This window comes from Danio rerio, chromosome 20, assembly GCF_052040795.2.
Source record: "Danio rerio strain M-AB ecotype USA chromosome 20, GRCz13ab, whole genome shotgun sequence".
Taxonomy (NCBI): domain Eukaryota; kingdom Metazoa; phylum Chordata; class Actinopteri; order Cypriniformes; family Danionidae; genus Danio; species Danio rerio.
Window position 1 is genome coordinate 41,859,324 of NC_141040.1, and position 13,829 is coordinate 41,873,152.

Sequence of the window (13,829 nt, forward strand, 5' to 3'; positions counted from 1 at the left end):
AAGATTTGAGAAGTTCTTTTACTTTACATGAGCGTTGTATGCAAACATAGGCCATTTTTTGTGCACAGAAACCCAACAAAAGCATAAGGCTGGCAGTGAGTTATTGTGCGGTTAGTTTAAAGTGTGTGAACCTACTGTAAACTCCATGAGCCATCAATTTCCATTGTTAATCTGTGGGAAAGAAAAAAAACTGTACTGCAACGCTACATGAATGCAATACTTTGTCTGAAGCTGCCCTTCCCTTCCCACAGATGTCATTGGCATTACGATGTCTGAAACCACAGAAAAAAACAGAGGCAACTATTCAAAACTTGTTTCGAGCAATCATTCAGGGGATCTAAGAAAGAGGAGGGTTGTGTGTTGAGCACATTTGTAGAGGGTGCCGAAGGTAAAATAATGCTTGCTAACGCATGTCCGATGGTTTGATTCTTTTGCAACTAAACAGTTTTCAATGACATCTTATTTCATGCACAACTGTTCAAAAGTTTAGAGTCGGTGAGGTTGTTGAAAGAAGTCTCTTATATAATCATTATGGCTGTGCTGATTTGATTACAAATATAGTAAAGTACTTACTCAATTTCATTCATTCATAATTCATTCATTCATTTTCCTTCAGCTTAAGTATGATTTATACTTCTGTGTTGAGTGATCGGCATGACCCTTGTGCATAGTTGTGCATTTATACTTCTGCGTGCTGTTTGTGTTGTCTGCAATAACACTTCCGAAATGCTAGTTGGCAGTAGGTTTTAATGTTCCTCTGTGTCGTGCTTCTTTGTTGGTGTTTTGTTTTTCTGAACGCTACATTAATGTACAAGTAGCTAGTAGCAGAGGAGGGAACTGGCAGATGTGCAACAACTTTAATCATAAAGTAAACACAAAACAAGTTTCCATTTAGAGCTACTTTACCGGACTTGACACTTGTAAACGCTCGCTCCAACAGGTTTGCACGGCTTTCGGTCCCGTCCACATTGGTCACAGCTACCAAGCTGACTAATCACAGAGCTTGTGCTACACGTCATTGCGATGGCTATGCGACCACGTGCAGGCTTATAAGAATATGCATACACTTAAAGCAGAAGTATAAAGCAGCCTTTAATTCCTAATTATACAGGGGTTGCCACAGCGGAATGACCCACCAACTCTACGGTTTTGTTTTACCAGCCTGATCTAATGAGGAAATGTTACTGTTTGACGTTTTGTCAATTTAGTGGCTAATTTGCACAAATTCGAGTTCAGTTGTATGAAAATGTACAATTTTAAAAAGAAGGCATGTCTGGGCACAACTGTCATTGGGGGATGAGCAAATCATACTAAATTGTACTAATGAGATCCTACAACTGCATATGAATTATCCACTAAGTCAAAAAGTTATTATTACGCTGGTTTTACACAGCGAATGCACTTTCCGCCACAACCCATTAGTGAAGAAACTCACTCATTTTCTTTCAGCTTATTCTTTATCAGGGGTTGCCACAATTGAATGAACTGTCTGTAGTAAAACAGTCATTAAAAAAAGTTGAATATATTTAAAAATGTCATTTATATATTATGATGGCAATGTTGAATTTTCCGCATTATTACTTTAGTCTTTGGTGTTACGTAATTCTAATATGCAGTTTTTAAAAATAGATTTAATTTAATTTAATAATAGTAATTTAAATAATAGTAATTTTAAATAGCAATTTAGATAATTTTTGTTACAAATATATTTACTGTCACATTTAATCAATTTAATTTGTTATTAACTCAAAAATTTATGTTTGTTGTTTGTTCAAGGTACTTATTTAAAATTAGCTAAAACAGCACAATTCTTGAGTTTTTTTATTATTAATATTTAAAAAAAAAAAATTTTGGGGGGGGGTTATTGTTTAATGTTCAATCCACTTAAATTAACTAATAAATAAAACTAATAAGCTAACTTAATGTCTACCTTGTTGGCGCAGTTGGCAGCGCGTCAGTCTCATAATCTGAAGGTTGTGAGTTTGAGCCTCACACGGGGCAGAGTGGTACATTTTGTTTCCCAGGGATGGGTTGTGGCTGGAAGGGCATCCACTTCATAAAAACGTGCTGGATAAGTTGGCAGGTCATTCCGCTGTGGCAACCCCGGATTAATAAAGGGACTTAGCCGACAAGAAAATGAATGAATGAATGAATGAATGAATGAATGAATGAATGAATGAATGAATGAAAGCTAACTTAATTCCTTCATCAAATAATTAATGAAAAACTTATAAGCGAACTTAATTCCTTTATCGATTAATTAATTAATTAAATAAGCTAACTTAATTCCTTCAAATCGATTGTGTGGAATCCAGCATGTTTTTTTACTGTGCTGTTAAATAACAGTAATGTTCATTCATTTACACATTTTGAACCACCAATAAATGAACCGCCAACTTATCCAGCACATGTTTTACGCAGCGGATGCCCTTCCAGCTGCCACCCATCACTGGGAAACATCCATACATCCATTTCATTCCCACTCATACACTATGGACAATTTAGCTTAATCAATTTCCCTATACCACAAGTCTTTGCACTGTGGGGGAAACTGGAGCAGAGGAATACAAAGAAATGCCAACTGACCCAGCCGGGGCTCGAACCAGCGACCTTCTTGCTGTGAGGCGATTGTGCTACCCACTGCACCACCATGTTACCTTAAAAGTAATGTACCACTTAAAATTTAAAAGTAATCTTCCATTCCATAATTGGCTCAAAAATAACTACGTTTGTCCCTTGTAAAATGAAAGGAACTATACTTAAGAGTATTTTTTTTTTCTTCTTCTATTGATTATCATTCTTTTTAGCCTATGTTTAAACAGCTTGTGATGAAAAAACAAAACAAAACCTTTGCTTCTGATTAAATAATAAAAGCAGAGCAAATGTACATTATGTGTGCAAACACAAACAAGTTGGTTGCAGTTGATTTAATGATCATTATTATCACTAATATCAAGAGTTTCTGGCTTCTAAATCACCTGTAAAAGTCTCTAAATAAAGCAAGCAAACTGAACCATGCAATAAGAAACACAAGGCACACATTACATAACATTCTAAAGTTTACTATGTTGTCTTTGTAGGGCAAAGTAAACACTCGATGCCTTCAGATCTTTAAATAGAGCATCAAAGCACTAAATCTTCTGATTCCTTAAAAGGTACAACAGAAAAACTGATGGAAAAGCATGAACCTGCAGGTCAAGTCCGACAGCATCTGTATTCTTTCATACCGCTATATCAAGCCACATCCACACATGCTACTTTACATAGGGGGACTACAGACACCAATACGCATTGTTTTAAATTTACAGCCTATTTGTTTTGCAAATGTCCAGTCATCTATCTGTCACAGTCGCAAAACCAGCTGGGCAATATAACCCCATCCCGTAAAGTTGAGAAGGAAACGCTGCGTTGTTTCTGTTTTGGGTGTTCATGATGATCATCAGATAATTGGATGGAAAATATTTAAATTGCACTCACCAATGTCTTGTTTTGTCCTGGCCGGCTAAAGATCTTTTAATGTTGCACAATGTTAGTGGGCAGTATTAGATGTCAAATGACAATGTCAAAGTGATTTAAACTTTAAGTGGAAAGAAAACTGACTCTGCTCATTTTACTTTAATGAAAAGAGACACAGGCAATACACTTAAAGGGATATTTCACCCAAAACTGAAAATGCTATCATCGTTTACTCATCCTTTACTTGTCACAAAGCTGTTTGAGTTAGTTTTTTTTTCTGTTGAAGACAAAAGAAGTTATTTTGAAAAATGTTGGAAACCTTTAACCATTGACTTCAATAGTATTTTTTTCCACTATGGAAGTCAATGGTTACAGGTTTTGAACATTTTTCAAAATGTCTGCTTTTGTGTTTATCAGAAAAGAGAAGCTCATAAAGATTTAGAATTGCTTGAGGGTAAGTTATTTTTCATTTTTGTTTTTTATTTTTCACTTATTTAATTAATTTCATCTCTTTAACATTGCACTAATTAAAAGCTTTTTCTCAAGAACAACATTACTTTAAGTTTTTTACAACCGTTTTGCCACAAATTTCATAACTCTGGTGTCAATTTTCAGACACAAAACTCACAACCATTGCCAAAATGACACATTTTTATAAAACTCTTAACTCAAATGCTTGGATAAACACAAAAGTCAAAGATGCTTTGTTCACTGAATTAAGATCATCTTTTCAATATAACAAAATTTAACATCAGATTGATCTCATTTCAAAATGCAACTCAAACATTTTATTTGAAATAATTAAGCATTTATTTGATTAATACAATGCAACTATCAACTGATACAAGCACTCAAAATAATAAAAAACTGCTGCAATAAATAACTGTTCCTGTGCCCAAATCCACAGGGCCAGAAACTCAGATCCCAAAAAGAAATGTTATTTCACACATGTAAAATATATACAGTATCATACATGTCAAAATAATTGAAAAAAATTGCAATTTTTTTCAACAATTAGAATTACAACTATGTACATATGTTACTGAATTATATTACCTACAATTTATTTAGGTGTCCATATATGGCTGTTTATAAACACACACACACACACACACACACACACACACACACACACACATAGACAGATATATATATATATATATATATATATATATATATATATATATATATATATATATATATATGTATATATACTGTATATATATATATATATATATATATATATATATATATATATATATATATATATATATACATTTGAAAAAATGTAAACAGTGATTTTTGCAATACTTCGACAAATATAGTCGTATAGATAAATATAAAGTTTTATATGTCGTCATATATCATGCTATAGGTCAACCTTTCAATATGGAGGCGTACATTGAAAAGACTTAACTGTACTTATATATATATAATTTTTTTTTATTTATTTATTTTTTGTTTTTTTACGTAAATCAACGTTATGATTAAATGAATAAAACTGTAGTTCAGTGATTCCACTGTCTTATCCTTAAATTGCATAAAGAAACCTGTATCATATGTTTTAAACGGCAATATTTGATGATTGTTAATGATTGCTTATTGAAATAATGTGTGATCTTGTTTGTGGGTGATCTAAAGTTGTGTTCCTGTAGTATTTGTATGATAAAAGGATTATGTGAACCAGTGATTCTGCTAATGCAAGACTTCACTAAACAAATGAACGCAACATGCAGTGTTTTGAGCACCGGAGAGCCTGCGTTAAAAGTAATGACTTCAGTTTTGTGTCTAGAGTTGAAGAAAACTGACATCATGGTTCTGAATTTTGTGGCAAAACAATTGAAAAAAACTGTAAATAAATAAAAGTGAAAAAATATAAAACCAGTTCTGAACTGTGAAAAAACACTTCTGGTAAAAGGTTTTATTAATTTAATTTAATTTAATTTAATTTAATTTAATTTAATTTAATTAAATTTTATTTTATTTTATTTTATTTTATTTTATTTTATTTTATTTTATTTTATTTTATTTTATTTTATTTTATTTAAAAAACATAATTATTTTATGCAAGTTTTTGTACCTGTTATCTACATTTAAAAAATCTAGTTTGTAGTTGGTAAGAATTTGTTTTTAAAAAAATTTTTAACTAATGCAAGCCTTTATTGATCTGATCAAAAATAAAAATAATATATAAGTAATCACTTGTTTTAAATATAATATACATAGTGATACACTTGACCATTGCATCATTTCATGTGTATGTGCAGAATTTATGTTTGCAGATTCTCAGCTGGATTTAATGAGATGGCAGACAGTGAGGCTTCCTTGTTAGCTTGTAAAAAACTTATCAGCCAGACAGCCATGATATACAAAACACAAAATAGATGCTTGACTTGGCCCTGGGCCTCGGTCTAAAAGCTGGGTATGAGGCTCAGCTTACAGCCGTCACAATGAGCATCATTACTGCTGACGGTAATGTTGGGAAACACTGGTTGAGTGATATGCATACTTTGTTAACTTTAGCCAGGTCATTTCCTACTGGTACCCAATTTCTGAAACACTATGGGACAAAAATTTGCACTGTCTGCTTAAAGCTCTTATTCTACAATGGGGTTGGGAAATGCTAGGATTAACTTTAAAACTATTTTGAAACTTTAAATGCTACTAAATTGTTTATCAGTAATAACAAAGTAGCATCATTAAATGAGAAGTTAATTATTTAAAAGCCGAAATTGATTTGATTTGAGATAACAATTACTTCACCATTTACTTTTCCTCATGTTGTTGAACAGAAAAAATTATTTTAAAAAATGCTGGTTGAAGGTACCCATTAGCTGTGTCTCATTTCAGAGGCTGCATCCTCTGAAGGATGCATTTAAAGGGCGCTGCGTTATCGGGGTCCGACGAAGGTTGTCTCATTTCAAAAAGATTTGAAGGCTTTTTCAAATGCAGCCTCAAAATGCGCCCTTCGCTTCCCAGGTAATGAAGGATACTACTGGTGGATCCTTTGCAGCTTTGAACATCCCAAAATTCATTGCAAACTGATATTGGTAGGACGTTTTTAAAAGAAAACTCTGAATTAAATGTATGAATTAGTTTTTATTTTACTTGGTTATCTAAACACACATTAAAAAACAAAAAGAGTATTACATGTCTCACTAAAAAAGGATTTAATAGACAGATTACAATTTTATGTGTACATGTGTGGATCGAAGGAAATATATTTTCAGCTTTTGTAAAACTTTTCACTTAAAAAGAAATGTCATTACAAGTTTTATTACAGCTTTTCCAGATCTGATCACGTGATCGTAAATCGGGCCAGATCATGCGGTTTCAGACTCGATCGAGATTCGCATGTTACCTCCCGATTAGGACTCGAATGTGTATATATATCCTCATTTTTTTTAACACAATTTAACACTTCACACAGAAACAGCAACGTGTGTGGCATGACATCACTTTGTTGCAGAGACAATATTGGTTTATGGAAGTTACACAAACTAATTTAGAGTTGTTGAATATTAAAATAAGGTGAATTAAATAAAAAATAAGGAACATCTTGGATCTGTTTCTTCGCTCTTCTTTTTTCTTTTTGTATGTGTTATAGAGGTATCAAATCGGGTTTTAGTATCGGTAGATACTCAAAATCAAGTGACTCGGACTCGAGACCATAAAAAACATGATCAGGACATCCATAATAGATAGTTATATAGAATTAGTCAAAACAGCGATGCTGTGGCTTATGAATTTTTCAATGAAAGTCATTAATTGAAAGTTCCTTATTTTTTTGCTTTTGTATTTGCAACATTTCAGAAAAACAAAATATCGCAATGTCAGTTGTTCACATATCATGTGTGGTTTATTTATAAACTAATTTCCAGAGGATCACGTGCTTATGAACATAGCTGGTACCGCATCAGCTCCATATGTTGCACAAATCAGACGAATACTGACCCAATTACCAGAGTTTCCTACTCCAGTCATCTTTGTCTTGAAGAATTCCTCCTTCAACCCCTGCTCCTCCGCTTTACTAATAGGGCGGCACGGCGGCCTAGTGGTTAGCACTGTTGCCTCACAGCAAAAACGGCGCTGGTTCTGCCTTCTCCGAGCCGGTTGGTGTTTCTATGCGGAGTTTGCATGTTCTCCCCGTGTTCATGTGGGTTTTTCTCTGGTTTTTTGGTTTCCTCCCACCGTCCCAAGACATACACTATAAGTAAAATGACTACTTTAAAATAGCATCCTAAAGCAACTCTTAGTCAAATTTATCTCAGCAGTTCACAAGCAGGGGAGTTCTCGAGACCTACCTGAGCTCAAACTCTCCACTCACCCTTCAAACTGGAGGGAGCCCCGGGCTCAAGGATATTCTGAGCTCTGAGCTCTCTCCCAGGACAGCATGCCAAATACGCTTTATTATCAATCATCAGCTAAGTGTGGACTCTTGACACACTCCTAGTATACAGCAAATCAGTCCACAGAAATAAAGTGTCCAGCTAGTCTGACTGAACAATAAAGAAGGTTTGCAGTGTATTATATGGGTTATCCAATGATATGCAGTGGAACGGCCAAATAAACCACCTGTCCAGCAGTTAAATAATTTAACATGAGCTTTCAATACGAAACCCAAGATATACTTCAAATAGACTTCAGCATGTTCCTTTCACAAGGCCAGTTCTCAGAGTGCCTCTCATTTATTTGGGTACGACAACCATCATCCAGGCCCTTACTGGTAACAAGAGTCCTGCAAAATAATCAGAGACACCCAAGCCAAACAAAAATCTGTCACACCCATAAATTAGCCCATTAATGCAAATACGTTGGAGCAGTTCAGGATTACAGCAGAGGAAGTGAAATTCCTCCTCGGAGAGCCAAACACTTCAAACGCTCCTTCATAAGGCCTGTGTGCGCCACACCAACATGCCTGTTTTTAATAGTGTGTGATATGTGGTGTCCTCATCATCTTAAGACTGTCCTTTTGCACACAAGGCATCTGTAGCTCCAAGTAAATGCTGGATAAAAGTGAGGAAGAAGAAGCAGTCAGCTCCATGGGATTAATTATTGTGTGCTGCTGATATGAAAATACAAGCTTCCTGCGTTGGTTCGCTGTGCTCATGGCTGGTTCTAGTGCTTGTCATGGTTTTGTGCAGAGATTGTGTCCTGTAGATGAGGGAATCAAAGAGGATATTAGAAGAGTTCAACTCTTTCGGCATAATGAGATGTGCTGGCATGAAGCAGGAGTCAGGCAGTCTGCCGGAAGACCTGCTGGGAATCTGGGAGAGAGGAATGGGCTCAATTTAAAGGCTTTGCGGGGAGTGAAAGGTCTTAAAAAGTTATGAAGTTCCTCTGAAGATAAAATGTAGCCGCAATTAACCTTTATTAAAGGGAGAGTTCAGCCAAAACCGAAAACTCTGTCATCATTTACTCACCCTTCACTTGTTGCAAACCTGTTTGAGCTGTTTTGTTCCATTAAACTCAAAAGAAGATGTTTTGAAAAATGATTATTGCTGGAACCCCTTTGCTTTGTCACAATTTGCATACTAGAATTAAACATTTATTCATTTTATTTTCGGCTTAGTTCCTTTATTTGTCAGTAAATGGACCACCAACTTATTGAGTTTACACAGCAGATGCCCTTCCAGCTGCAACCCATTACTGGGAAACACCCATACCCTCTCATTTATACATATACACTAAGGATAATTTAGCTTACCCAATTCACCTATAGCGCATGACTTAGCACCCGGAGGAAACCCTCGCCAACACGAGAAGAACATGCAAACTCCACACCCAAATGCCAACTGAGCCAGCCGAGGCTCGAACCAACAAACTTCCTGCTGTGAGGAGACTGTGCTATACATTGAGCCACCGCTTCGCCCAACATATCATATATATTCATATTACATGATTATATAATAAGAATTCTGTGGATATACTTATTTTGTTGTTGTTGTTGTTGTTGTTGTTGTTGTTGTTGTTGTTGTTGTTGTTGTTGTTGTTGTTGTTGTTGTTGGGATCTGATGATTCATTATCAGTTTCTGTCTTTGTGTTTGCAGTTTGTGGTGACCATGTTCTGGACTCTTTACTTGTACGACAGAGATTTGATTTACCCAAGACTGCTGGACAACTTTATACCTCAGTGGCTAAACCATGGCATGGTGAGTAAGAATCTGATGTTTTCTTTCTTTCTTTCTTTTTTCTGCAAGACTGCAAAATATGTTTGTCAGTTTAAAATCACTGACATTATAAATGTCATTCTAAATGAGCAATGCTATTTTTATAGCGCACACACATATAGATACTTCACTCTCAGGCAGGAAGGAAAAAAAGGCACATTTTGTTCTTTTCAACATCTTGGGCCACACTGACGTCAGATGTGAAAATGACAGTTGTTGCGCAATCGTTCATTTCAATCCGATGGAACAAAAGCTGCAAGGTGGTGTCAAATACTGGCAGGTCTTGTTTTTTTTGTGGCAGGTGATTGTTCTGATGTCTAATGTGACAGCGCTATTATCTGCAGTGTAAATACGCTTACACAGACACACTGACATGAACGCAACATAAATGTATTTTAAAATCACTGCAATTAGTCTAGAAGAGCCTCCACGAGAGATATTTAATAACCTAAACACTTCCTTATTGAATCCTTCTTTAATTTGCTGAAGTGGCCTAGACGAAAGAGATTTTGGGACCTGGAGGCTTCTGATAGATTGATAGGAAATACAACTCAAAATGAGGCTATTACTGGAAACGTGGTTGAGTGTCTCAGTCGGCGCTAATCACAGGATGTATTCAGTTGACTCGGGTAAAGCCTGGGGCCAATGACAACACACGTCGCGGTTGCTAAGGAAACATGTCTCGGTTATTAATCAACATGAATGTAACCTTTGAGCCTAATCAGAAATTGTCTCTATCTTTAATGTGCAGTGGCATTGTGAAATCACATGCAAGTGGATTTTCCGCAGGGTTTTTACACCTTTCAGCATTTGTCATTATTATACATTAGACCGTATATTAATTTTTTAGCTGTAGCTCGTAGGTATGTGCTAAAAATGTACATTTCTTTTAGTGGACTGGTGAATTGTGAGCAAAATGTGGCTTGAGAGTTTATTCTAGTCATAGATAGCAGGGGAAAACGTTTATTCATTTTCTTTCAGCTTAGTCGTTTTATTCATCAGTGGTCGCCACAGCGGAATGAACCTCCAACTTATCCAGTATACGTTTTATGCAGAGGATGCCCTTCCAGCTGCAACCCAGTACTGGGAAACACACACTCACAAGCTCACACATACACTACGGCCAATTTAGTTTATTCAATTCCCCTGTACCGCATGTCTTTGCACTATTGGGGAAACCGGAGCACCTGGAGGAAACCCACGCCAACATGGCAAGAATTTGTATTTATTGAATGGGATAGCCCCTTGAGATGAACCATCTCTTTTTCGAGGGGGTACCTGAGTACATCACATCATTACAAACATACAGCTAACAAAACAAACAAGCAGTACAACTTACCTGAAACATTTCCCACAGTTTACAACCTGGGCAAACAATAACATATCATCAAAATGACAAACAATTTGATATACAATTAAATAATAAGCATTTAGATTGGAACCAATTACATTTACAAGTTGTTTTCAAAAACAAAGATAAATTAGTCCTGAAAAGTCTGTCTTAATTGATCTTTAAAAAGAAGGAAGATTGTTCCAGTTAGCAGGAGTTATGTATTGAAAGGATCTTCGGCCACTTTCTGTTGTAAATGAAATTGGGGGTTTTGGTAGAGCTATAAAGGTTTTTTTTTTCCCCAATGTGAATGAAGGACACTGTATAATAGGGTGCATACAACTAAAGCATTAACAGACATTAAACAGACAGTCTACTAATACTGATCGTTGCCATGCAAATGCCATATAGTCAACAGAATGTCAGAGCATCATCTAAATATAAAATAGCATCAAAATGACCAATCATGCATTGCTAATAGCAGCAAGAAAGTTCAAATTGAGCTGATGCTACCATGGGCTGCTCAAAATACAATTGGTTCCTTCTAAAATACAATTCAGAGTCGTCAATGAAGAGAACAGATTTCTTATGTGTCTTAGATAATGGTTTTCTCCAGTCAGAGAAGCAGCAGATCTTGTGATGGAAGTACAGCCTGGCTGCTGAGGTTCACCCTTCCAGCTGAGAACGATTTGTGCTATGCAGAAATGTCCAGATGATCCCGCCTGTTACTCCACTGTAAATATTTTGAAGCATTCCATGGTACCACAGTTGTTTGTTTACCCATGTGGCCGTGGCAACTGTCTGCTGTTCACTCTGGCTGAGAAACATTAGCTGCTTTTCCACTATCGTGCCAAACCGTTCTAAGAACACTTCGGTACGGTTACGGTTGTTTCTCCACTGAGCCTGGAACGGCGCGGCACGATTACAAACCGTTCTCAGCCCGGAATTCTCGGCACGGTTAGACAACCGTAAACTGTGCTGACAGATTCTGTGTGTTGACGTCGCGACTCGGTTGCTAAGCTACCACAGCTGGCTCAGCAGAAGCGCGCTAGTCATCAGACATCCTCAATAAACTACAGTAGATTTAATATAAAATAATGATCCAGGTCTAAACAATACAGTTTGAAAAGGGTGGATTTCCTAAATTAATGATGTTAGTGGTTCGTATGGGATTACAGAGCATAGAGCAGTCTCTGGCAGAGAAGTGAATAACTCATCACATTCTTACGAAGATATTTTATTCATTAAAGTTATTATTTTATTGACTTGAATACAGACCTACTTCGCCAGCTGAATGTGAGTTTATTGTGCTGTATTTCACAGCACAAAACTCGCTCTGATCCGGGAGAGACATGCCAGCGACTTGCGCTGCTGACTTTTCCTGCTGCGCATCGAATAAAGCGAATAAAGTCACGCTTAGCATCGTCGATGTCCAAATTCCACAACAACATCACGATATATATATATATATATATATATATATATATATATATATATATATATATATATATATATATCCATGGAACACGAACTTGCAGACTCTTTTAACAACGAGGAAATAATTGCACTTTTTAATTCAAAGCCAGGACAGCTTAATACCGGCGAGACCACCTGAAGGACGGTGTGTTGTAATGTCGGCCGTCCAAAAGACTTTGCTTGAAAGCTTTATGGAGCGGCACTGTAACGGTCCAAGGTACTGTTGTATGATTTATATTATAGCATATGCACTAATAAACAAGTCAAAAGAATGAATGAATTAAATAAATATGGATTCTTAAATGTCAGTATTGCTTTTACTCAAAAAATATCGTTTTGACAAATGTTTTATAAAAAATAAAATGAGCAATTTTCATCATTTCAGCTCTAGATAATTATATGATTCAGTTATACATAAGTTATATGACATTTATGAGGCATGTAACATGTTTCTGTGTTTTAGTTTTTTTGTGGTGATCTTTAATATAGCTACGCAAATATTTTCTAAAACGTCTAGCAATAATTCGCCTACAGCTTGTTAGTTAATTATGAACACAAAAATAATTATTATAATAAAAATAAAATGATCAAAATAAAAAGATAATAGAGCAGCATTTTGCTAAATATAATAGTGCTTTAAATGCTTTAAATCCTGCAATATATGTGTTGTTTCATATTCGTTTTTTTTCACTTGCTGCATTCGTTATTTAATGTTTGAATACTAAAACAAATAACAGCCATCGCTTAATTGGTTTCATTTTACCATCAAAATGTAGTATATTTTATATCATTATCAACTTTTGATATAAAAACGCAGTGTAATTTAATTAATTGTTAAAAATGAAATAATTTATGTGCTGTGTTTTTATTAGTGAAAGTGCCCGCTCACCTTTGACAAGGCCTGTCCAAAATTATATTTCTGCCACTATAATACAAATGCACTATTATTGTTGTCTTATCATTGTTTATTTTTCTGTTATGTTCAGAGATTTTAAATATTATTTATTTCCCCTCCAATTATTTTTAATCATCACGTTACATTTTGGTAATTTTCCCTCCAAATAAAATTTAGCCAGAGCTGCGCAACATATAAATAAGGGCGCACATTTAGCACCCCTATTTCATAGAGCGGCATAACAGTGTTTAGTCACATGGTTGCTTTTGCTTTTATGAAAAGAAAAAAAAAATAGTTTCGGCTCTTATTTAACTTTAGTTGAACAAAGGGAGCCGTTTACATTTCGTTACCAAGGCAACTACTGATGCGTTTTGTGTAATGTTTTAAAGAGCTTTGTCGCAGCAGGACAGTGGAAAATGAAACCGTATCCGTGCTGTCTGACCCGGTTTGGCACGGAATGGAACAGTTCTGTTTAAAGAACGATTCAGCACGATAGTGGAAA

The 13,829-nt window shown here is 35.5% G+C and overlaps 1 protein-coding gene and 1 long non-coding RNA gene across 6 annotated transcripts in view; both read left to right on the plus strand.

Moving 5' to 3' along the window:
- The window catches only part of aig1 (androgen induced 1), a 260,128-nt gene that overhangs the window by 168,596 nt on the left and 77,703 nt on the right, over positions 1–13,829 (plus strand). For all 5 annotated transcript variants that reach the window (XM_087298557.1, XM_087298558.1, XM_087298559.1 and 2 more), the window contains one exon: positions 9,507–9,608. In XM_087298557.1, the coding sequence (XP_087154683.1) occupies positions 9,507–9,608 (102 nt within the window). The remainder of the gene's footprint in view (positions 1–9,506; positions 9,609–13,829) is intronic.
- On the plus strand, positions 9,650–11,817 carry LOC147839405 (uncharacterized). Its single transcript, XR_015518862.1, has 2 exons — positions 9,650–10,611; positions 10,820–11,817. It is a non-coding gene; the product is annotated as an uncharacterized LOC147839405 (long non-coding RNA).